Source organism: Silurus aristotelis (genome assembly GCF_946808225.1).
Source record: "Silurus aristotelis genome assembly, chromosome: 8".
Taxonomy (NCBI): Eukaryota; Metazoa; Chordata; class Actinopteri; order Siluriformes; family Siluridae; genus Silurus; species Silurus aristotelis.
This window is the reverse complement of record NC_139581.1, coordinates 3,956,183-3,981,227: the sequence shown is the minus strand read 5'-3', so window position 1 is coordinate 3,981,227 and position 25,045 is coordinate 3,956,183. Positions and strand designations below refer to the sequence as shown.

General features: G+C 38.6%; 1 protein-coding gene across 44 annotated transcripts in view; it reads right to left on the bottom strand.

The window, feature by feature from the left end:
- robo2 (roundabout, axon guidance receptor, homolog 2) overlaps positions 1 to 25,045 on the bottom strand; it is a 554,737-nt gene that overhangs the window by 73,761 nt on the left and 455,931 nt on the right. For 25 of the 44 annotated variants that reach the window (XM_083547769.1, XM_083547778.1, XM_083547766.1 and 22 more), the window contains 4 exons: positions 15,638 to 15,795; positions 15,130 to 15,250; positions 14,884 to 15,022; positions 6,277 to 6,413 (listed from right to left, as the gene is read on the bottom strand). In XM_083547769.1, the coding sequence (XP_083403895.1) occupies positions 6,277 to 6,413; positions 14,884 to 15,022; positions 15,130 to 15,250; positions 15,638 to 15,795 (555 nt within the window). Of the gene's footprint in view, positions 1 to 4,186; positions 4,199 to 6,276; positions 6,414 to 14,883; positions 15,023 to 15,129; positions 15,251 to 15,637; positions 15,796 to 25,045 lie in introns of all 44 variants that reach the window. The other 19 variants (XM_083547745.1, XM_083547756.1, XM_083547758.1 and 16 more) reach the window with 1 other exon arrangement.

Genomic DNA, 25,045 nt, shown 5'->3' with positions numbered 1-25,045 from the left:
CTTCCCTTCAGACTCACTTTCTGTGCAAAGCACCACAGATGTCATGCTAATGAGAAGGTCAAGGTGTCAAAGAAGCTTTTTTCTCTTCAAAGGCAGGAAACGGCAGCAGGAGTTATTGTGGAGATAAAGTATTATCACCTGGCTGTCACACTCCCTAGAAGCTCTGTGGTGTATTGCCATCAAAACGTTCCCAACATGAATTAGAGTTTAACTACCACCAGCTTTCTGTCTGATTCAAAGAGCAATCAAACAGAAACAAAAACGCAGCGAAGGAAGATAAAGACATTGTAGGTTCAGAATATTTTTTTCCTTCACTTGATGCTGAAAATGAATCCGTGTAGGTGAGAGACCATCCAATCCACCTTAACAGATGGAGCGGCAATTACTCGCAGGCTCTAGTTACCCAAAGCTATGATACCTCCCACAATGAACAGCATGGAGCCTCAGAGCAACAGGGCTACTCCATCTTAATTTCTAAAATGAGGCATTTTCACAGTCGTCACAGCTGCTAACAAACAAAAGGAGGCAGCGTTTGATAATGAAGAGCTTTTTAAAGTTCTGCTCGTCTCTGGTTGATACCTTTGTTTCGTTCGAGGTTTGTTTTCACACTACTTTCAATTAAACTAAATAAAACCCACTCGAAAAAAAAAAAAAAACATGGTTTAGTGGCAGTATAAATTGTAAGAATTCTTCCTAGTATGGTTCAAACAGAGACGATGCAAAACAAATTATTTGCGGTTTATAAAAAATAATGAGTTTTAAACATTTTCTGAGGTACTGATTCTCTTGAGCGTTTGAACACACCAGGAATCTCCTCAAGAGGGCTAAATGCTACATGTGAAAGTCTAACCGAGCAAAAAAGATTAGACCTGACAGAAGATTAGTTAAAAGCTAACTCTGATCCAAGAAGCACTTCTGTGAGTTTGGGTTGATGACAAGTCATTCCACTGAGCAGGAAGTGAACTGAACAACTGGGTAAATTTCCTGGCTTTGCTACTGAAACAGGATTCCCACTCATTAATAAACTGGAGGCTTGTTGCATCCTGAAAGGAGAATTTCTGTTCTTTATATTATATTTCTTGACAGGACACAGCTGCACAAAACATCTGATTGTTTTTATTTTTTTATCCAAACGCATCTACACAGCAGGAAATAAGAATAAATCATGTGATACCTGAGATTCCTGCACTGAACACAAACCTGATACAACTTTTCGTTCCAATTTGTTTCCCAGCGAAACCGAAGTACGAACCTAACACTCAGAGTGATTAAAACAAACATAGTTCATAACTTTTGGCACCTACCCACTCCATTGTTTGACATCAGCATGAAAGATGGTTTGGATAATGTGACCTGCTGTTTGATTAATCAATTTATTTCAAAATGACTCATTTTCTTTTCGACAATGAACTAAAAGCACATTTAAATCAATTTTGGCAATCAAATGTTCACAAAAATATAAAATTGACCTCAATAAACTAATTAATAAGCTAATATTACACAATAAAGACATCATTTCAGCGAGTCCTACACATAACACATATCATAACCTTAGTTATGTTATAGTTTGGTCCAATATACTTCCATATATATTTTTACTCAAAATATAAATAGGAATGCCTCCATAGCAGTTCATAAAATCATTTATTTAACAAAATATATTTAACCAAATTTTTACAATCATAAAGAATTAATATACATACAAAAATTCTTGAAATATTTTTCACTACATCTCAGTTATTTCTTTCAAATCTATTTTTTTTTTGTATTATTTTTTTTTTAATCATACATATAATCCGATTCATTATTTCCAATAGTAATGTTATCTTTGAACATTTGCTCAAAAATGTTTTTCCGAAAAATGTAATAATAATAAATTACACGATTTAGAATAAAAAAGTTCTATCTATCCATTACTATCAATTGTATTTATTTATTTATTTATGCTCAGTACATCTTATTACAATGTGCTTGTTAATATTATGAACAGCAGCTACGCTAATTCCTCTCCACTGCTTCTTTTTCTCCACTTATCCTGAGGTTGCACCAGTCGTGTCCCACCTCATGAAGATAATTAACCTTAAGTAGATGCCGACCACACAAGCATCCCGAACCACATAGACGTACCAGTGCCATTTGGATACCACCTCATATAGAGTTTGGACATTGGACCTCTTTGAGTGTTAAAAGGCTTTGACATGGAGAAGCTGGTGTTGGATTTGTGATGATCTCAAATGTTGAGCTATTTTATGAGTTGCTCAGTAGCTCCTGGTTCCACAACGTCAACTGACTGTATAAGACTGTAGAAAGGACATTACTCATAATTTTACAATCTGGTGCTCATATTAGTTCACACTCTCCAGGGTTTTGTATTGTTTTAAGATTTATAATCACACTCTTGATATCACCCAAATGAGAATGGGTTCCCCTTATGAGTCTGGTTCCTCTCAAGGTTCCTTCCTCATAATATCTAAGGGAGATTTTTTTTCTTGCCACAGTCACCCCCAGGCTGCTCACCAGGGATACATACACATCATTCACTTTTTTTAAATTCTGTAAAACTGCTTTGAGACAATGTCCATTGTGAAAAGCGGTATGTAAATAAACTTGAACTTGCCGATTTTTGTTCATTTGTGTTGCATTTGTGCTTTACTAAATGTGCTTGGTGACATATCTTAGATGTATAACTTATACACTCGAAGCATGGCTGTTAAATGAAAGTAATCAAAGACAGAGGGGTGTAATCAAATACTCTTACCACCTTGAAGAGTATTTTCCTATAACGCGAAATACTGGAGTGTTTTCAAACCACAGCAATTCACTAACAATTACACTGTTCAGGTTCCTTATAAATTTTTCAATTTCAGGTGAAGAGAAATTTTCATTCTACAGAATTCAAAGACATCCTATACAATTGAGTGTCTTCAACTTTTACAGTAACAGTTTGCAAACAACCACATATGGCTGGAAATCCCAGCTGTCCCAATACTTTTGTTGGTATAGTGTACTTTATAGCAGCTATAAAATAACTGGTCAATCCGTCACTAGGTTCTTTTTCCCACTCACTCTCAGTTAATTAGACAACTTGTCATGTTATTTTTTCGAGAACTTCTTTGTCCTGAAAAAATCTGAGTTATGTGTTACCTTTGACACTCAAAACTCCTTCCAAAAAAGTTTAATAAGTGTATCCTAACAGAAAACTTCACCAGTCTACACACGTATATGTTCATTATTAATGCAACGTCTGCTGTGTATGTCACCGATAAGGTATTGGAACGAGCACATAAATGTATATATACTGTTTCTGAGTTTTACTCTAGTCAAGTCAAGTTTATTTCTATTGCGCTTTTCACAACAGACATTGTCTCAAAGCAGCTTTACAGAAATCAACAGTGAAGGTGAATGGTGTGCATTTATCCCTGATGAGCAGCCGTGGCGACTGTGGCAAGGAAAAACTCCCTTAGATGTTATGAGGAAGAAACCTTGAGAGGAACCAGACTCAAAAGGGGAACCCATCCTCATTTGGGTGACATCAAGAGTTTGATCATAAATCTTTCAACAATACAGAACACTGGAGAGTGAGAACTAACATGAGCACTGGAGTATAAGATTATAAGTAAATGTTCTTTCTACAGTCTTTGGTATGAAAGTAGGAGCTACTTAGCTCAACATTTGTGATCATCACAGATCCAGCATCAGCTTCTCCATGCCAGAGCCTTTAAACACTCCAGGAGGTCCAATGTCAAAACTCCACACATGTAGTGGGATCCAATTGGCTTAAGTGGTTACTTAAGTAGAGAATGAATACCTTCTGACCAATCAGAATGCAGAATTCAACACTCATTTGATAAGAGGAATAGACTAAAACTAATGAGATTAATGGACTTTTCTAAAAAAAATCTACCAACTAAAAGGTTCCAGTACCTGTACCATGCAGTGGACAAAGATGTTTATATATAGGACTACTAAGTGTGGTTAGTCTAAGCATAGCTTCAAAGCGAACATTTGAGGATGTATGTAATTTATTAGTAATGATTAACCTTTTGAACTGGTTAGTAGCTCATGAAGAGGTTAGTAAGTTAGAAAGAAGCTTGAACGTGTGCTATTTGGGGTCTTTTTCTAAAAAGGAAGAAAAAGAAATAGAGGAAATTCATGCAATGTTGATACTCCTACGATGAGTACTTACCCACAGGGCGAACTGGAGACACGACAATGGTGGAGTGGACAAGACGAAAACCATAACACCAATATAGACAGAACAAGAAGGAGAAACAAAATGGAGGGAAAACAACAAAAACAAAATCAAACAAATTCGAAGTTAGAATGACCCATGTTGTGTCTGGAAAAAACTAACAAAAACAAAAACATACACATATAGGTCTTGATAGCAGGCAATGTTGACTCTGGCTTATTTTTTAACAAACGTTTGTTTATGTGAATTCTTTTACTTTTATAAACAAATCAATATAAATCCATGTTGGCTCTAGCGCCTTCTAGTGGTGGGACCAGACATGACTTGCTATCTATTATGTTGCTCCTGATGATGATTATAGGGTTCCTGTAGAGGTGAAAGGGTAAAAAAAAATGTTCTTGGTCTCGGCGCCAGACATTCTCCTCACATCATCTCATTATAGCGTGAGGTGAAAAGTCTGACACTCTTCAAAGCCGTGCTATCGGAGCTACGCGTCTGGCATTAATAACACACACACATACACACACTCCCGGCTTTCAGAAAATAAGAAGCAAAACATGTACATCACTGACAGAGATACAGAGAGAAACTGAAAGGAGGAAGAGGAGGATGATGATGAAGAGAGGCTGACGAAGAGCCCTAGGTTGATGTTTAATGCAGAAGTAAAGCTGAGAGAGCCGAAGTTCAGGCTCAAGATTCTCCCAATACTCCTGCCTGAAGAGTTTAGCTCCAGCGAGCACATCAAACTGCATCTAAATCCTCGATTAAAAAGCCTGAAAATTGAAGGCGACCCCCAGACATACATATACAAACACACACACACACACACACACACACACACACACACACACACACACACACACAGACCCCCTGTGAAGCTTTAAAGCTCTCCACGGAGCACCTAGGCAATTTGATTTAATGGGACGAGAAAGCAGGAGAGAGAAAGAGGGAGGGAGGTAAAGGGAAGCGATTATGGCAAAATGTTTTTATTAACCTCGCCCCGGCCCGGCTGTGCATCACGGGGTCGGTGTGCACCAGTAAACTGTGAAATGGCTTTGCTGGTTTTGGCCACGGTGGAGTCATGGAGACATTGTGTTTGTGTGTTTGTGTGGGTGTAAGTGGACGACGAGGGAGTAAAGTCACCTGGCCTTTCTCTATTTCAGCCATATAAATAAGAAAATAAATCACAGACAGTCCGGGATTTTCACTCAATTCCAGATATCACTTTCGCCAGGGTTCGTTTATGGACGTGTCAAAAATACTTAAGTGCTCACCGATCTCGCTGAGCGCGTGGTAAAACCATTGCATGGGTTTTAAAGAAGGTAAGGGCAAATTGTTTCACTTTATAGTTTGGTCCAATATACTTCCATATATATTTTTACTCAAAATATAAATAGGAATGCCTCCATAGCAGTTCATAAAATCATTTATTTAACAAAATATATTTAACCAAATTTTTACAATCATAAAGAATTAATATACATACAAAAATTCTTGAAATATTTTTCACTACATCTCAGTTATTTCTTTCAAATCTATTTTTTTTTTTTATTATTTTTTTTTTAATCATACATATAATCCGATTCATTATTTCCAATAGTAATGTTATCTTTGAACATTTGCTCAAAAATGTTTTTCCGAAAAATGTAATAATAATAAATTACACGATTTAGAATAAAAAAGTTCTATCTATCCATTACTATCAATTGTATTTATTTATTTATTTATTTATTTATTTATTTATTTATTTTATTAATTCTGGAAAATCTAGCCCACTTTCCTTATATGGTCATTTCTTCCCGTTCTTGTTTACACTTTTCCTTGCTTTCTATGTATAAATGTACTTATTTATTTAGAAAATATGTTTTTGATGCTAAAACTGGTGCTACACTTTCCTTTTATGGTCAGCAGAGGTTTCCCTGTCCTGTGATTGGTTGCTTTCCTTATTTTCACTTTGATTGACCATAAAATATGTCTATTCGTACGACTCTCCCCCCTCATTTTGCTCATTTCCCTTTGAATTTGATTAAGAATTAAAAAATGTTTTGTTTAATGTCGCTCAGATCCTTTAACGGCTGACTCACCTCTCACTGTAAGAGTCCCGGAGGCCTCCACTTTACCCACGCGGTTCTCTGCTACACATGTGAAGGTTCCTTCATCAGTCGCTGATGCCTTCTTTATCCGCAGCACATACTCCTCTTTATCAAACCGGATATCATACCTGCAACACACACAGAGGGCAAACCAGCCTTCAAACCTCATTCATGTTTCTTTCACTTTATACTCAGCGAGACCTGAGGTCTTGTAGATCCAGGGACACATTTATTTCCTTGTTTTACCCTCTGGTCAGCCGAAAAGTGTATACGCTGAACAAGAAAAGGTGATTGAATGAATCACTGATTGGTCCAATCCTTAGTCCAAGTCATGCCATGCTGAAATATGATGAAAGATTGTCTTTTAGCACAGCATGACTCCTACTCTGGATTAGACAACATCCCTGTGCACAAAGCCAACTTAAAGATATGGTTCAAATGGTTTGGAGTGAAAGTTCTAATGTGGCCTGCTAGGCATCACCCTTGGGATGAATTAGAACACTGACTACACTCCAGGACTCCTCACCTTACCTATATCAGTGCCTGAGTTTGTAGCTGAATGAGCACAAATCTAGTGGACTAGCCTCCCAGAAGTATTGAGGTTGAGAGGAGGTGGTAGCTCAGTAGTTAAGGCATGGATCAGAAGGTCACATGTTCAAGTTCCAGAACCAAAGCTGCTGGGCGCTTGAGCAAGGCCCGTAACCCTCAACTGCTCAGTTGGATAAGGGCGCCTTAATCCCTTAAATGTAAATTTATTATAACTGCCAATTGAGACTAAATGTGGAATGAAACGTCCAAAAAAAGTACATACCGATCTAAAGGTCAGGTGTCCGCAAACTTTTGTCCATTTAGTGTATAAAAAAAAAGTCTTTAAAATGAATAAATACTTCATGAACTACCCAATCAGGAAGCCATGAGTCACCCAAAGAGGTCATGGCAACATGGCTGCTTAAACCTTTAACAGCAAATCCAACCATGTTTACCTCAAGACTTCAGCTTTTACCTCAAAAGGATAATCACAGACAGATTATTCAGTTTAATCCACTTTTTTAACACTGACTGTACTGGTCGCTGTGTTTGTAAAGCCTGTGTGTAATCACTAAAACCCAGTTTTTGACGATGTAGTAAAGTCCACCGCACCAACATCTGTCTGATTGTTAGGAACATTGAGGGTTTTTTCTTTTAGACGAGACAAAAACAAGACAAAACATCCCGGTATTGTTTGGAACCACAGAAGGGTTAACACATTCAACATCATCAAGAACAGAACGAAGTGTTCAAACAGCACTGTGTTTTTTTTCTCCAGTCTTTTTTTTTCCCCTTTTTCACCAGCAACATAAGATGCTGGATCAATTATTCAGCAGTGACACACTGCAGAGACGAGGAGAAGGCTTTCAGCTAAAACCTGATGCTTTCAATATTTATGAGGCATCTGCTCCATTGTGTGTGTGTATGTGTGTGTGCCATGTACCATGTGCCATGATGAAGTACCCAGGAAAGTTTTAATATCCCTGAAGAAACCAGATCTTGATTTTATATGAACACAAGCAAAAATACATGAATTAATTATAATTGGGGGAAAATTGAAAAGGATCAGAGAAGTAAAGTCCAGGTTTATAACAATGATAACAGTTATACGTTAACAGTGATTGACCTGAACCCTGGTTTGTGTGTGTTTGTTTTTTGGGGAAGGGGAGTGTGTTGGGGTGGAAGTGTATTTGACAGGTCTTGTATCTTGGCCTCGTACATTGCAGGAAAAAAAATAATTGGCATCCTGTGTGTGTGTGTGTGTGTATATGCATATAGGTGTGTGTATCAGAGTGTGTATCAGAGTGTGTGTGTGTGTGTGTGTGTGTGTGTGTGTGTGTGTGTGTGTGTGTGTGTGTGTGTGTGTGTGTGTGTATGTGTGTGTGCTGGTCTGACAGCCAGACAACAAACTGTCTTCAGTCTGTCATTCAACCCCAACAACCCCAACAACCCCAGACCACCCCCCACCCCCACCCCCACCCCAGGGCTCGGTGCAGATCGCTCGTCTGGTAAAGTCAAGAGGAAAAAAAAAAAACTCTTATAATGCAGCCTAAAAATTAAGGAAAAATAAGGTAATAATCTCGCTGCTTCATTTCATACTTTCCTAACACAAACAACAACATATGCCAGAACAACGAGGAAAGGAGCCTGTGGAGGCGATCAGCCGTTCCCTCCTCGTAAATCACTTCCCCATAATTCGCCTCCGTCAGCTGCAACTGTTTTCACAAGACTCACTCAAAGCGCTGTTAGCAAATTTAAAGAGACTTAGGAGACCTGCCGGGGCTGAAGTGTTAAAAGTCTAATTAGGCTTTGTATAAGAACGACATGCTCTTACTGAGAGGGAAACGTGCTGTTCATGGAGAAGAAGAAAAAAAAGTCTACAGTCTTCTGAGATTATGGAACTACATAGAACAAAGAAATGGAAAAAAAATGGAACGGTAATGAATGTTTATTCGGTGATAAGGATGAGGAGGAGTTCTTTTTTGAGTCTGGACTGAGAGTCTGAGAGTCTGAGAGGAGTCACCACTGGTTCACTCATTAGGCATAAAGACAATATCCAATGTTAAAGAGCTCTACTAATAAAAATGAATTGAAATGAAGTAAATGTTTTTTTTTTGTTGTTTTTTTAAATAAATACATCTTTGTATTCCATTGCGTTTATCCATTTCTTGCTTAAAAAAATTAAGAATAAAAAATTTGATAATGATGGATGAATGGATGGGCAGATAGATAGATAGATAGATAGATAGATAGATAGATAGATAGATAGATAGATAGATAGATAGATAGATAGATAGATAGATAGATAGATAGATAGATAGATAGATAGATAGATGGATGGATAAAAAAAAAAAATTTAATACACATTTTTTCTCTTTTTATTCACTCTGAGTATATGTGCTGGTACTTTCTTTCCAGCCTTAACTACTTTCCGATTTGTTTTCTTCATCAACTCTGACTAGGCGCCATCATCTCATTCTCTATTTTCTCTGAAGGCTTTTCATAAAGTCCTCATTTGACACCAGTTTTGAACGGCATCCAAAAGCATTTAAAACATTGAGGTTTGATTGTCTTTTTTTTTTCATGTGGTTGATGTGAAGCGGAAGAGCAGTGCGTTATGTTTATGGAATGTTCTCTAACAGATAAAATAAACAGAGACATATCGAGTGTCCTGAGTGTGAAGCGCTCGGGGCAAAATCAAGGAAATGCAGTGAATACCGATGACAGTGTAATGACACGGGGAAACCCAGAGGAGCTGATAAGCACATGACACAAGCCTTTTTAAACATATTTATGTATATACATATACACACACACACTCACACACACACACACACACACACCCACACTGATTTATATACATATACAGTAAGGAAAATAAGTATTTGAACACCCTGCTATTTTGCAAGTTCTCCCACTTAGAAATCATGGAGGGGTCTGAAATTGTCATCGTAGGTGCATGTCCACTGTGAGAGACATAATCTAAAAAAAAAAATCCAGAAATCACAATATATGATTTTTAAACTATTTATTTGTATGATACAGCTGCAAATAAGTATTTGAACACCTGTCTATCAGCTAGAATTCTGACCCTTAAAGACCTGTTAGTCTGCCTTTAAAATGTCCACCTCCACTACATTTATTATCCTAAATTAGATGCACCTGTTTGAGGTCGTTAGCTGCATAAAGACACCTGTCTACCCCATACAATCAGTAAGAATCCAACTACTAACATGGCCAAGACCAAAGAGCTGTCCAAAGACACTAGAGACAAAATTGTACACCTCCACAAGGCTGGAAAGGGCTACGGGGAAATTGCCAAGCAGCTTGGTAAAAAAAGGTCCACTGTTGGAGCAATCATTAGAAAATGGAAGAAGCTAAACATGACTGTCAATCTCCCTCGGACTGGGGCTCCATGCAAAATCTCACCTCGTGGGGTATCAATGATCCTAAGGAAGGTGAGAAATCAGCCCAGAACTACACAGGAGGAGCTGGTCGATGACCTGAAAAGAGCTGGGACCACCGTTTCCAAGGTTACTGTTGGTAATACACTAAGACATCATGGTTTGAAATCATGCATGGCACGGAAGGTTCCCCTGCTTAAACCAGCACATGTCCAGGCACGTCTTAAGTTTGCCAATGACCATTTGGATGATCCAGAGGAGTCATGGGAGAAAGTCATGTGGTCAGATGAGACCAAAATATAACTTTTGGGTCATAATTTCACTAAACATGTTTGAAGGAAGAAGAATGATGAGTACCATCCCAAGAACACCATCCCTACTGTGGGGCATGGGGGTGGTAGCATCATGCTTTGGGGGTGTTTTTCTGCACATGGGACAGGGCGACTGCACTGTATTAAGGAGAGGATGACCGGGGCCATGTATTGCGAGATTTTGGGGAACAACCTCCTTCCCTCAGTTAGAGCATTGAAGATGGGTCGAGGCTGGGTCTTCCAACATGACAATGACCCGAAGCACACAGCCAGGATAACCAAGGAGTGGCTCTGTAAGAAGCATATCAAGGTTCTGGCGTGGCCTAGCCAGTCTCCAGACCTAAACCCAATAGAGAATCTTTGGAGGGAGCTCAAACTCCGTGTTTCTCAGCGACAGGCCAGAAACCTGACTGATCTAGAGAAGATCTGTGTGGAGGAGTGGGCCTCCTGCAGTGTGTGCAAACCTGGTGAAAAACTACAGGAAACGTTTGACCTCTGTAATTGCAAACAAAGGCTCCTGTACCAAATATTAACATTGACTTTCTCAGGTGTTCAAATACTTATTTGCAGCTGTATCATACAAATAAATAGTTTAAAAATCATACATTGTGATTTCTGGATTTTTTTTTTAGATTATGTCTCTCACAGTGGACATGCACCTACGATGACAATTTCAGACCCCTCCATGATTTCTAAGTGGGAGAACTTGCAAAATAGCAGGGTGTTCAAATACTTATTTTCCTCACTGTATATAGTATTGGGACACCTGACTTTTCCAGCCATATCTGTTTTTTCAAATTGTTTCTACTTTGTTGGAGGCACACAACAGTACATGACGTTTTTGGATGTGTTTTTTGCCTTCACTTGAACTGAGAAACACAGACCTGTTCCAGCATGACAATAACCTTGTGCACAAAGCCAGCTACATGAAGATATGCTTTACATGTTAATGGTTTGCTATAGAGATCTGACCTCGACCCTATTAAACACCTTGTGTTTAGCCCTTGTGGCTGAATGAGACCGAATCTCCACAAGCACAACGAGTAAGAAAGAAGAGAATCATAATATTATATATCATATATAGGAGGGACACAAGCTGAGAATCCCAAAGAGAAACAAAAGCTTTCTGAAGGTTTATGGGTCTTACAGTAAGTCATACTGTCCAGGGCCTCTGTATGTGTGTGTGAGTGTAAGTGTGCGTGTGTGTGTGTATGTGTGTGTGTGTGTGTGCACCCATTATGGGCTGACCGACCCTCCTGACCCTATGCTTTATCAGCATTCAGACACCTGACCTAACCCGACCAACCTCAATAGGTGTGTCTGTGTGTGTGTGTGTGTGTGTGTGTGTGTGTGTGTGTGTGATAGTTGACAGTGTTGTGCTGAGTCCCTAAATTTTATTCAGTGCTCAATAAAAAGCTAACCAACCATTAATAATTCTATTCTGTGCTTCTATATATATAATTTTGTGTGTGTGTGTGTGTGTGTGTGTGTGTGTGTGTGTGTGTGTGTGTGTGTGTGTGTGTGTGTGTGTGTTTTAATTTACACAAAACTGCCTCTTAGTTAACTTGGCTTATTATTATGGTGGAATCCAATAATACAAATTAAGTAGTCATGTGAATACATTAATATCTATCTATCTATCTATCTATCTATCTATCTATCTATCTATCTATCTATCTATCTATCTATCTATCTATCTATCTATCTATCTGTCTGTCTGTCTGTCTGTCTGTCTGTCTGTCTGTCTGTCTGTCTGTCTGTCTGTCTGTATAAGATATGTAAGATTTGCTTTTCATTATTATTTAACGTGTTTGAACGTGTTAAACGTTATTGAGCTACAAGAAACAGGAAACGCTCGATGTATTCAAAAATTTATTTTTCTTCTTCTTCATGTCTATAATTGCGTAACCTGAAGGTCGCTCACTTTTCCTGGCTGTCTGTTAAACAGCATGTCTTTAAAGTCAGACGTTTAGATAAGAGCAGAGAGACAGAGAGAGAGACTGAGAGAGAGAGAGAGAGAGAGAGAGAGAGAGAGAGAGAGAGAGAGAGAGAGAAAGAGAGAGCGCTCATTCTTCCTCCACCGAGCCGGGCGATAATCATGAATGGCACAATAACAATTAATTGAATAATTTGATTGTCGTTGTTTTTCCTAAAACCTAATTAACTTCTACATGTACTTTAGAGAAACAAGAAAGTGTGATGCCTTTATTAATGTCAGACTTGGAGAGAAAAAAATGATAGAGTTTCTATTCATGACTAATTGCTGCGCATGTTCGAGCTGATAACGAAAATGTGCTGGCGTAATAACGGGAAAATGAAGGTAAATAAACACAATTTGAGCACAGTGTGCTGAAGGTGCAGATACGACCCTCATAACTTAAACCCGTTTATATACCACATTTAAATAGAAGTGTTTCTAATTTAACAATTTACGACTTCCTGTTTGAATCCAAGTCATGTAATGTTTTAGCATATACACTTATATGGGACAAAAGTATTGGGACACCGAAGTTTTCCAACCGTATGTGGTTCTTCCTCAAACTGTTACCACATAATTGGTTGTACACAATTGTTTAGAATGTGGTTGCATTAGATTTCTCCTTTAATTGAACTAGGATACTCAAACTTTTACATATGGCATTTGGCAGATGCCCTTGTCCTTAATCTGACAACTGGGCAGTTGAATGCTAAGGGCTATGCACAAGGGCCCAGCAGTGGCAGCTTGGTGGTGCTGGGATTTGAACATGTGACCTTCCGATCCAAAAAACCAAAGCCTTAACCATAAAGCTACCTCTACCTTTTTTGCATGCCACATGTCTTTTCTCCATCCCATTTCTTCTTCCTCTCTTTTAATCCTCTCTTGTTTCATTAATGCCTTAATTCTGTCTTTCCTTTTTTCCATTCCACTTCCTCCTTCCGTTTCTTATAAATCTTATGGTGAGGTGTCCACAAACCTTTGTCCATTTTGTTTATATCTATCTATCTATCTATCTATCTATCTATCTATCTATCTATCTATCTATCTGTCTGTCTGTCTGTCTGTCTGTCTGTCTGTCTGTCTGTCTGTCTGTCTGTCTGTCTGTCTGTCTGTCTACAAATATAGTATATATCACGTCTATTTATCTGTCTGTATGTCTGCAAATATAGTTTAGTATCCATCCATCCATCCATCCATCCATCCATCCATCCATCCATCCATCCATCCATCGGCTTATTTATCCATCCATCTGGGATTTGAACTCATGACCCTCCGATCAGAAGTCTATTTCAATTTTTTAGAAAGTGAATATCTACCCTCTGAAAAAAAAAAAGATGTGCTTGAAGGACATTTCAAGACGTCTTGATTTCTCACCAGTTGCACCAGATTTCCAAAAGGGTGCGACAGCTTCACGTGCACATTTCCTGAAATCGTTTTCTTTTCCAATTTCTTCATACACCAGCTCAATATAATCCACTCTCCTCCATGCGCAACATGAAAACGGTGAGTGTGTACATAAATAGATCAGCTTTAGATCTCCTGAAGAGATCCTGTGGAGCAGTGACGGGTTTATGAGGACCTCAAAGCGTAGCTTAGCTTTAAAGACCTGGTCTTTATTTCTTCAGTTAAAGAAGCCTGGGGATTCAGGAAATACCAAACTCCTATGAACCTGAGCCAAAAGCTCACCTGTGCTGCTCGGCTGCAGCTCCTCTGTTCACAGACGGTAATGTGTTTAAACTCACCTGCGAGGCTCACCTGGCCTGTGCACTGAAACACGATGAGCTAATAATGACAGGACACAATATTCCACAGATCTTTTTACAGGAAACATGAATCAGTTTTTGGCAGGTGTCAGGACGAGTGATTATCAGATTGAATCAAAATCACTGCCGTATTAAATGTCATAGACATGTGACTCAACATGGTTCTATACTCCACTCTTCTGGAAAGATGTTCTACTAGATTTTGTGTGTTTGTAGGGATTTGTGTGAGATTCTTTCAGCTACAAGGGTGGTAGTAATGTCAGCTAGTGATGTAGGTGAGGGTGAGGAGGCCTGGGATGCAGTCAGGGTTCACATTCATCATGTTCAATAGGTTTGAGATCAGAGCTCTATAGCAGGAGATCTTCCACTCCAAACACATGTAAAGCGGATCTTCATGGAACTGGCTTTGCTCACAGGGGCATTGTTCATGCTGGAACAGGTTCAAGATTCCTAGTTCAAGTGAAGGGAAATTCAATGCCACCACATCCAAATAAATATATATTTTAATTTATATGAGTTCCAGAATCAGAAACAAATGAATGGTATTGTTGCCATCTGTACAATCAACCAGAATTACAGAAAAGGTGTGAAAGAGGTGTGTTTAATTGTATCACCTTCCACGTGGAACGTCCACATCATCTTTCCTCCAGCGGACCGAAGGCTGAGGGTCTCCGTGTACCTGACAACGAAACTCCACCGATTCCTCCTCCAGGACCACCTGGTTTATCGGCCTCCGCTGGAATGTGGGCCGTTCTACACACACACACACACACACACTTTTTTATTAAAAATACACCACAAAGTAACATTAATAATCGATCTACTCAATTGACCGAAGAATAATTCTAAACGTCACTTACCAAAAACAGTGACCTGAGCCGTCTCGCTATCCCTCTCCCCCACCATGTTGGTTCCCACACACACGTACATCCCTGCATCACTCTTTCTTGCGTTTGATATCATCAGCTTTCCTCCTCGAATCTGCACCAACAAATACAATCATCATTAATGCAAATATGCATGAATACACACCAAAACGTGGCTCATATGCAGTACAAATGTTTGTGAAGACCAGAAAAAAGGGGGTGGAGTTAGAATGACCGGGTGTGCAATGGAATTAATTCTTTCCCTTCAAAACAACGTGTGTCGATTATAGAGATAATTTGATGACATACAAGTGTGAATATTTGGTGACTGATCTGTTACTCTCTCATATATTATATATTATTACATACAAAGATTTACACCTAATCAAACTAGGAAAATTAACATAAGTTGAAAGGTCAGTAAATATTATGTCCTCATAAATATAATAAAATTATGTTTATAAAATGTGTAATAAATCAAAAAGCCTAATTTAACACGCACCTTAATACGGTCGTCTCTCTCATCGATCCGAACTTTGTCCTTTTTCCAGAAAGTGGTGGGCTCCGGGTGACCCCTAGGTGGAACGCATTCCAAAATGGCCGGCTCTCCCGCCGCGACCACGACGTCTGTGGGGTTCTGTCTGAAATCATCTCTCAGCACTGACACGGAGAAACAGACACAGAAAGACTTCCGTAAGAATAACTGAATTACTGACAGTCGTAAATGCATTTCTGTGACAGGACAGAAGATCTGCAAATAACATCGTTGATGAGCTCCGTACCCGGCTCTATAAATCAGAGCACTTGTGTTTGGGCGATGCGATGTGAAGTCGACGGGGTCAAGCGCAAATTATAACTCACTGGACTTAATGGGACTCCCTATAGAGACGCCGGTATAAACACACAGAGGACAGAGAGGATGCTTTTGAGGTTCCTGTCACTCATACACACATATTTACACCTAACACACACGAAGTGTATCAGTTGTTGGGTGGGTAAATGAGAACATTGTGCTCTGTAATCACCAGAAAATAAAATCGTTTCAGATTTGCAGTCAACAAAGAGATAAATTCACTTACAGGAATGAGTCATTGTTGAACTCCAGACTCTGATTGGTCAGATGGGTTTATATTATCATTGATAAGATCTATCTATCTATCTATCTATCTATCTATCTATCTATCTATCTATCTATCTATCTATCTATCTATCTATCTATCTATCTATCTATCTATCTATCCATCCATCCATCCATCCATCCATCCATCCATCCATCCATCCACCCATTTGCCCATCCATCCATCCATCCATCCATCCATCCACTTGCCCATCCATCCATCCATCTGTACATTTGCCCAGCCATCCTTTTCATCCATCCATCCATCCATCCATCCATCCATCCATCCATCCATCCTTTTTTCCCATCCATCCATCCATCCATCCATCCATCTATCTATCTATCTATCTATCTATCTATCTATCTATCTATCTATCTATCTATCTATCTATCTATCTATCTATCTATCTATCTATCCATCCATCCATCCATCCATCCATCCATCCATCCATCCATCCATCCATCCATCCATCCATCCATTTGCCCATCCATCCATCCATCCATCCACTTGCCCATCCATCTGTACATTTGCCCAGCCATCCTTTTCATCCATCCATCCATCCATCCATCCATCCATCCATCCTTTTTTCCCATCTATCTATCTATCTATCTATCTATCTATCTATCTATCTATCTATCTATCTATCTATCTATCTATCTATCTATCTATCTATCTATCTATCTATCTATCCATCCATCCATCCATCCATCCATCCATCCATCCATCCATCCATCCATCCATCTATCTATCTATCTATCTATCTATCTATCTATCTATCTATCTATCTATCTATCTGCCCATCCATTCATCCATCCATCCATCTGTACACTTGCCCATCCATCCATCCATCCATCCATCCATCCATCCATCCATCCATCCATCCATCCATCCATCGCTCTGCTTATCTATCTATCTATCTATCTATCTATCTATCTATCTATCTATCTATCTATCTATCTATCTATCTATCTATCTATCTATCTATCTATCTATCTATCTATCTATCTATAATGAATTCTGGAACACTTGTTAAATACACACATGATCTCACTAAAGAAAAAGAAAAAGTATATTCACAATATATACAAAGAAAATACTAATTCATCATCAGGGTCTAAAAGGCTCCAACCTACAACAAAGATGTCTATCAGACACATTCAGCAGAAACAGCTGCACAGAATTTGGTGATGGAGGGATAAAAAAAAAAAATGGAAATCAAGTGTCAAGTGTCAATTTGGCATAAAAAACCCCAGTCCTGTCTCCTCATCTCATCTGTAGTGCTGAGTCTAGAGTCTGGAGCTCTGAGCCCTGAACTGGAACCAGGCTTTAGGAAAAGAAAAATAAATAAATAAATCAGAAATCTTTCCATTTTTAATCTCCAAAGCAGGGATTTTGAATCTATGCTGCACATCCTTGTGCGTCTATAATATAATTCTATTATTATAGTAATATTGGTTAAAAAGAGAAGACGTAATAAGCGTAACACGTTAATAAAAAAAAATTTATGAATAAAATAAAATTAAAATTAAAATTTCCCAACTCTTCAACTTTCTCCAGCACTTTCTTCTATTTCTTTCCAGCACTCCTCGTCTCTCCTTCTTTCTGTCTGTCTCCTTCTGCCTTGTATCAGATGAATATTTATATTTTTCACTCTCGCTCCACACTCATACCGCCGAGACTTGGATCCGTCTACGAAGCTCGGGGCAAAAAAAAAAAAAAAAAAAAAAAGCCTAGGCTTTGCTTTTCTCCTCTCTCTCTTTTACCCTTTTCTCCTGCAAAAGTTGTTATTTATTAATACAATTATTTATTTATTTGCTTTTTAGGCTGTTTTTCTTTCTGGAGCACAGTAAATTAATGGTTTGCCCTTTTTTTTTTGGCATCGTTTCAAAATCCTGCTCTCGGAGCTGAAGGTGCGATTCGAGACATGTGTGGAGACGCAGTAGATGGAAGGCTGATATGAGGGACATGTGCCAGGGGAAAAAAAAGGCGACATATGTTATTTTGTGGTTAGCTGTGTGTAGTTTTTTGCGCAAACTCGCACTGTTAACCTTCGGACTCAACCTTTAGAAGTTGCGACGGAGTACAAGCGAACTTTTTATTAGTACTTTACTTATTTTTATTAATTTTAAAAAGCTATGAAAAGCTATGAAAATTCTAACACTAATAGTTTTTAAAATTTTTTCCCCAAACTATTTAAGTTGTGGAAACCTGACCATAAGGCTGGTGTGCATTTTTTTTTTTTTTTAAATGAGGTTCCACTTTTTTTTGCGTTTATAATAATGTCCCCTTTTTTTGGAAAGATCTGTGCTTGTGAAGATGATGTTGTTTATAATGACTTGTGTATTTGGGCCGAACAAAGATTTTCTCTTCTCTCAGTGCAGGGAAATGTGTCCGAGTAATAGTCCTGTCTCTATAAATCAAACAAAACCTACAACATAGTAAAAAAGAAAAAAAAAGAAAATACAACTTTGTCCATTACAATCAAATCCACACAGATAAGAATTTCTTAGGATTTTCTTTTTTTTTTTGGAGCCACACACAAGAAGCAAGAAGGTCATGAGTTTCACTACACATGCCTGCAGCTAGACAACTTCTATTGATCCTACTACACCAATCCACTCTGCCTGTGTGGCGGAAAAAAAGAAAAGCGAGAGATTTGTTTTCCATCACAAACTCACAGCTGTAACCGCGTTTCATTTTGCTGTTGGATGCTCCGATTTCAGATTTCTTTCTTCCTTTCTTTTTTAGATGCTGTTGGAAAAAATGCACATTTTCATTGTTCAGCCCCCTGGCTATGATAGTAAGCGTAAATGTGAGCATAAATGTGAGCATAAATGTGAGCGTGTGTGTGTTGTGCAAAATGAGTGCTTGGGGGGTTAAAACTTAATGTGAGAATGTAGTTCATTAAATAATGAGCAACAAAACATGACCATTTGTCTACACGGGGCTGTGAGGACATAAACCTGCTTCGTCGGGGAGAATATCAACTATCAGGAAGAGGAAGAGAATAAATCCATCCCAAACACATTCATGTGGGATATAAAGCATTATTTATGCAGCATAAAAAATGACCTAAATAAAATTTAGACACTTTTTTATCTCACCTTAAAAACTAGGCGAACAGATTCATAATCTCTTCCCATCGCAAACAGCTAACCAGGTGGCTAAATGCTAGCGAAAAACTAGCATGAATTGATCAGAGTTTATTTACTTCATCTAATAAAAACAGATTGGGAAACAAATGCTTGATTTGGTCTATTTTTTCATTGCATTTATTATTTATCGAAGGAGTCCTTGAGCGTAAGTTTTGCCCAAACAGAGGAGTTTACACTTTTTTTTTTAGCAACATGACAAGCTGAGCGTTTTTGTGATAGCAGGCTTGTTTCTGCAACTACAAACATAAAAACGTATGAAAGACTAACTCCACTCATTTCCTTTGTCATGTTCTTATCTCAGCATACAGTATTTGCAGCTACAGCATATAAGGGCTAGGATATTAGCATTTGCATATTAGCTCATGCTAGGTTTGAAGCTGTGCAGTTTATTTGGTGAAGTGGTAGCTAAATGGTTAAGGCTGTGGATTACTAATCGGAAGGTTGGTGGTTCAAGCCCCAAGCTGCCACTGTTTGGCTTGTGAGCAAGACCCTTATCCATCATTGCTCCAGGGATGGTGTATTATGGGTGACTGAATACTCTGACCACTGCTTCTTATCAAGTTGGGATATGCAAAGAAAGAATTTTACTGTGCTGTGATGTACATCTGACAATTAAGGGGGAAAAAACTATTTTCTTTGTGACATCACCAAATAAGGTTCTCCCATATAACCAAGTATTCCCAATTTTCATTCAAAGTCTTGTTTATTGCCCAATCAGCCAAAGCCAATCTGTGTAACTAGACTCAATTATTCAAATAGAACTAACCAGCTATAAATCACATTTTAAAGATCACAGTCACTATGAAGTTAAAGATATTGCAGTGATGTGTCTTTGTTTATGAGGGGAGAAGTGCGCTTTCAAGAAAGGTTAAACGACAATAATATGGCATACGTCTGAAACATTAACATGCTTGCGAATAAATGCGTATGAGCGATCATCAGACCAATCAACAGCTTTGTTTTATCGCTACCTTAAACAAACACACGTCTCTTTAAAGCCTGTTTCTCACCAGCCACTCGTTGTTAGCTTAACGAGACCCCTGCTAGCAGAGGGTACCCCACGCTGAGGCTCCACCCCAGACTACTAGGCTACTAGAAAACGAGCTGCAGAGCAACACGACGAACGACATAATTAACTCTTAATGAACCTCCTTCGTTCTCCTGCCATCATCAATACACAGTTCCCAAATTCGATTTTGCCTAATCCTGCCTTTATGGTAATGTATAGCTCATTAAAATGTTAGTTACAGACTCATTAAAATGCACTCAGAGACATAATGAATTCATTCCCGTGATACTGCAGAAAAAGAAAGAGGAGCCCGATGAGAAGAAAGGACAGTGAAGAAGAAAGCAAAAGGGAAGACGGAAAAGGCATGAGAGAGGAAGACATCTTTCCAACGACTTCATTTTGACTGAAATCTGCATATATTTGCATAATAAACCTGCATGCTGCGCAGCTAATTTTCAGCATGGCTTTATAATGAAGGCGCTCGCAATTAAGTCTTTTTTCCCCGAAAATAAATTTAGCACTCGTTCATAGATCTGTTGCAGGGTCTCACTTTGTGACTATGCATCTGTCTGGGTGTGTCAATGGCGTCTCATTTGCAGTAGGATTGAATTTATTGGGGCTAAATATGGTGGCTAATGAACAAAAGGTCAAAGACGACCCAACAGCATCAACATAAAACATGTTGTAAATGCCAACTGGGTGCGGATGCAGCGCGACCACATTTCTAGCAAGTTTATTAATGTCGTTTTTCAGCTTCGCAAACCTTGCGACGTGTAGGAGTCAAAGCAGGCAGCGGGAGCACTAAGACTTGCAAAAGCTGAGGTCTTCAAGAGACAATGTTTCAGCCGCTGTAGTCTGATTCCGCCTAATGAACGTGAGCTCCGAAAACTCAGCGACTGCGTGAAATCAAAAGGCTTCATCTCATCATCCTACTCTGCTGCTAACATGCCTGCTTTCATCCCTTACCTCAGAATCAAACAAAATTCTGACTGCATGTGAGAGACCGAGAACCAAGACAGAAGCTGGGGAAGATTGGGAGATCAGATCAAAGGCATGGATTGGCTGATCAGGTTGAGGTTTTCATCACTTTCCCATGAAACAGTGAAAAAGGCAAACCTTTTTTTGCAGCATTAAAAAATGTTGCTGGCTGTGCAACTTTTCTTACTTGTTACTTTGCCTTTGATATCGCTCTCTAATTAGCATGTCAAGACGTGGATGACATGCTGGGACACAAGAACCCTGAAGTAAATGGGCCCTCTGGCAGAATCAATGTTTTTTTTTTTTTTTTCATTAATATAAAAGAGAATCTAGTCACTGTTGGCCATCATGACCAGGGTACGAGCAGGACGGCTTAGCAGATGTGAAAGTACTTTTCCCTGCTCATCGAGACCACCCAATAGGGTTTTTCTGTATCTCATTATCGCAGACATCTGAAATCGTATAATGTTAGTTAGAGTATAAGAGAGTAATGTTAGCCAGTTTAATTGTCAAAAGAAAAGCACACGGCCCTATAGTGCTATTTCAAAGTCTCCAGCAGCTAAATGCAGTGTACAGTATTCTAGCATCCAAGTAACAGAAGTATGGTCTGTTTTATAAGCAGAACAATGACTTAAATAAAGCCATGATTTGGTCAAGGTTTATGTAAAAATTCAATTATTTGAGATTGTTACAAAATACAGGTAGTTCCCACCTCACGATGAAACCTACTACTAATCGGTGCGCTCGATTTCATTGTCGGGCGACGCCGATAAAAAGAAAAGACACAGGAGCTAAAATTGGGCTTCGAAACACCAAAAACACAGAAAGAAATACGCACTTTATCAAGTGAACTCTGTCAGCAACCGTACATCCTGGCAATGATCCACATATACGCTGCTCCATTCGCCTGCCACGCAAAACGTTAAAAATGTTAACAATTGTAATATTCGTATCGCTACTGTCATTGTAAGATAAAATAATCTCATAATTGTATCTCTCGGACTACCTGTAATTTCATTAGACCAAGCTATAAGTTACTAATAAGCAAAGAAAAGGTAACAATGGCGGAAAAAATACCTCAAAAGTTCTGACCAGAGAAGGATTAGCTGTGCCTCACTCAGTCTGGACTACTTCTAAAGGCTATGTTAAATTCTTTCAAAATAATTTTTGGTTTCTTTAAAGGGAAGTGATGGTTTCTCGCTAAATGAGCCCTGATTTCTTGTAGGGAAAGAAGTGTGTCTTGGTTTCTTTTAAGGTGAATAAAAAAGATTTGTACATTTTTCTGGTATCAGTACTTTACTATTTATTTTTTCATATATTTGTCATAAGTTTTCAAAACTTTTTACTTTCACTCATTAAATTTTTTTACACAAATATCTGTACTTTTACTTCTTACATTTTCAAAACAGACTCGTTACTTGAGTTTTAATCTATTTGGTGAAATGTCAATATTATTTCTTTTCACTACGCGCCGATCAACCTGTTTCTTGTCATTGCGCAGCTTTTTCAATCTACCACTGGTGTATTTTTCCTGTCTCTAACACACTACAGACGTAGACTAGTTTACGAAGCTCACAACTAGCAGGCAATGCTATGAAAGTTAATTTTCTCTGGTATCACCTCATTAACTGTCCGTGTGGAAACATCAAAAGTTTGTTTGTTGTCCTGATGTTTTACGTAATTTAAAACACATAAAGCATCAATATATGTCCATGCCTATGTTGATTAGAGTATTAAAAAATTTTTAAATATTTAAAATGTATTTGAAGGTACATTTAGAAAAGATCAAAACTAACTAATGACAATCGTGCGATTAATCGTAATAAAATATTTTAATTGATTGACAGCCCCAATATTAATATGATGTAAGGTTCAGTTACCAGCGTGACACTAAAACAGATAGTATTAAAGGCTACTTTACCTTTAGCTTTTTACTTAAGTACTTAATGTCAGAGCCCAAACTTCTTTACTTTAATTTAAATAGAAAAAGTGTAGTCAATACTTCAACTTTTACGAGTCTTTTACAACATGAATATCTGTACTTCTACTTAAGTGAACAACTTGGGTACTTTTGCCACCTCTGGTTCATCTCAATGGAAGTGATTCCTCTCAGGACAAGTGTTGATTCCTCTCAATATAAAACTCCTTTTTCTATTCGGAACAAGTGTTGATTCCTCTCAAGGTGATATCTCACAAAGCATGTTTCAGCCCCTCTCAAGAAAAATATAGATTGTCTACACTCTGAATCTTGCTTCATCTTGATTTTTCTCAATGAGGTCTTGGTTTCTCTCAAGGTAAATCTTGACTGCTCTCAAAGTGTCCTATTAAGGCAAATCTTTTTTTTCTCTCAAGGTCTCTCAAGGTCTCTTTAATCTGTCTCATGGGAACTGTTAACATCTCTCAAATGTCCTCTTCACCACTGTTGCCCTTGGCTTGAGCATTAACATCTCTAAATCTGCTCTGAGGTGATCTGTAATTTTTAATCAGCGTTACAAGGAGAAAATTCTCTTTCAGCTCAGTACTTGTGGACACACACAGACACCCACACACACCCAACCCACACTAATTGCTGTCATGCAGGGTGTTTTGGAAAGATCCACTGAAGCAGAAGTGATGTCTGATGACACAAGACCTGCTGGGTGTCACAGTGGCCAAATCCAGCTGAAGACTGCGTGAAGATGCTTTCTCTCTCTTCCCTCTGTGGTCTTTAATCTCTTACACTCTCAAAGAGATTCTCAAAGCTCCCGCCTGCTTTTATCGCCAATGTCCTGCTGCTTTATATATTTTTTGTATTATCCACACAAAAGCTGCACTTGTTTTTTGTCTACCATATCGATCTCATTTTCTGCATGTGAGGAGGATGTACGCAAAAAGCGATGGATGGATTCCTGTATGCCGCACTCTGCAGTGGGAATCTGATGCTGGACTCTTCCTGACGCAAGCTTATGTTTTCTGCCTATGAACTGTGACATTGTGAGAACGACCTCAGGGAAGTACAGTAAGACGAGCCTCAGCGCACGGCCCTGCCCAAGGGACTAAGCCCTGTTCGATAGCACTTATGCACCACAAAGACCCAAATCTCTCTGCACACAAACACACAACCAGAGTTTAATGCTTTGCCACTGCTAATTGAACTGGATTGCGGCTTGTGAAAAAAGTGCCTTATCATGACAGCAACCATCTTTTAATTAAACTCTCTGTTGGAGGCAACACAATAATGGACTACTTTGGTGTGTAAATGTGCTTGTCTGGTCCCATGCAAGTGTATAGGTCTAGACTGCAGGCATGTTTCTACCTGCTAATATTGAGCATGGTATATTTTAGTCAAATTTTAGAGCAAAGCTATCAAATTAAAAAATAAAAATTTTTTAGTTGTGCTCTGGAATTGTGGGTGGTCCAGTTGGTCACAGAAAGATTGAGGGGAAAAATGCTGGTCCAATTGGTTACAATGATTGGCATTAAGGTGAATTTTAATCTACAGTGTGGCTTTGATTTAGGGATTGAGGGAATTGTGGATGCAAACTGGTCAGTAAATGTGGTTCAACCAGTTACATAGGTATTGCGTACAAAAACTATGGTCCAACTACTGAGGCTGAGGCATTGTGGTGAGGTACCTGGTCTGGGTTCTTACAACTATATCAAGGGCATTA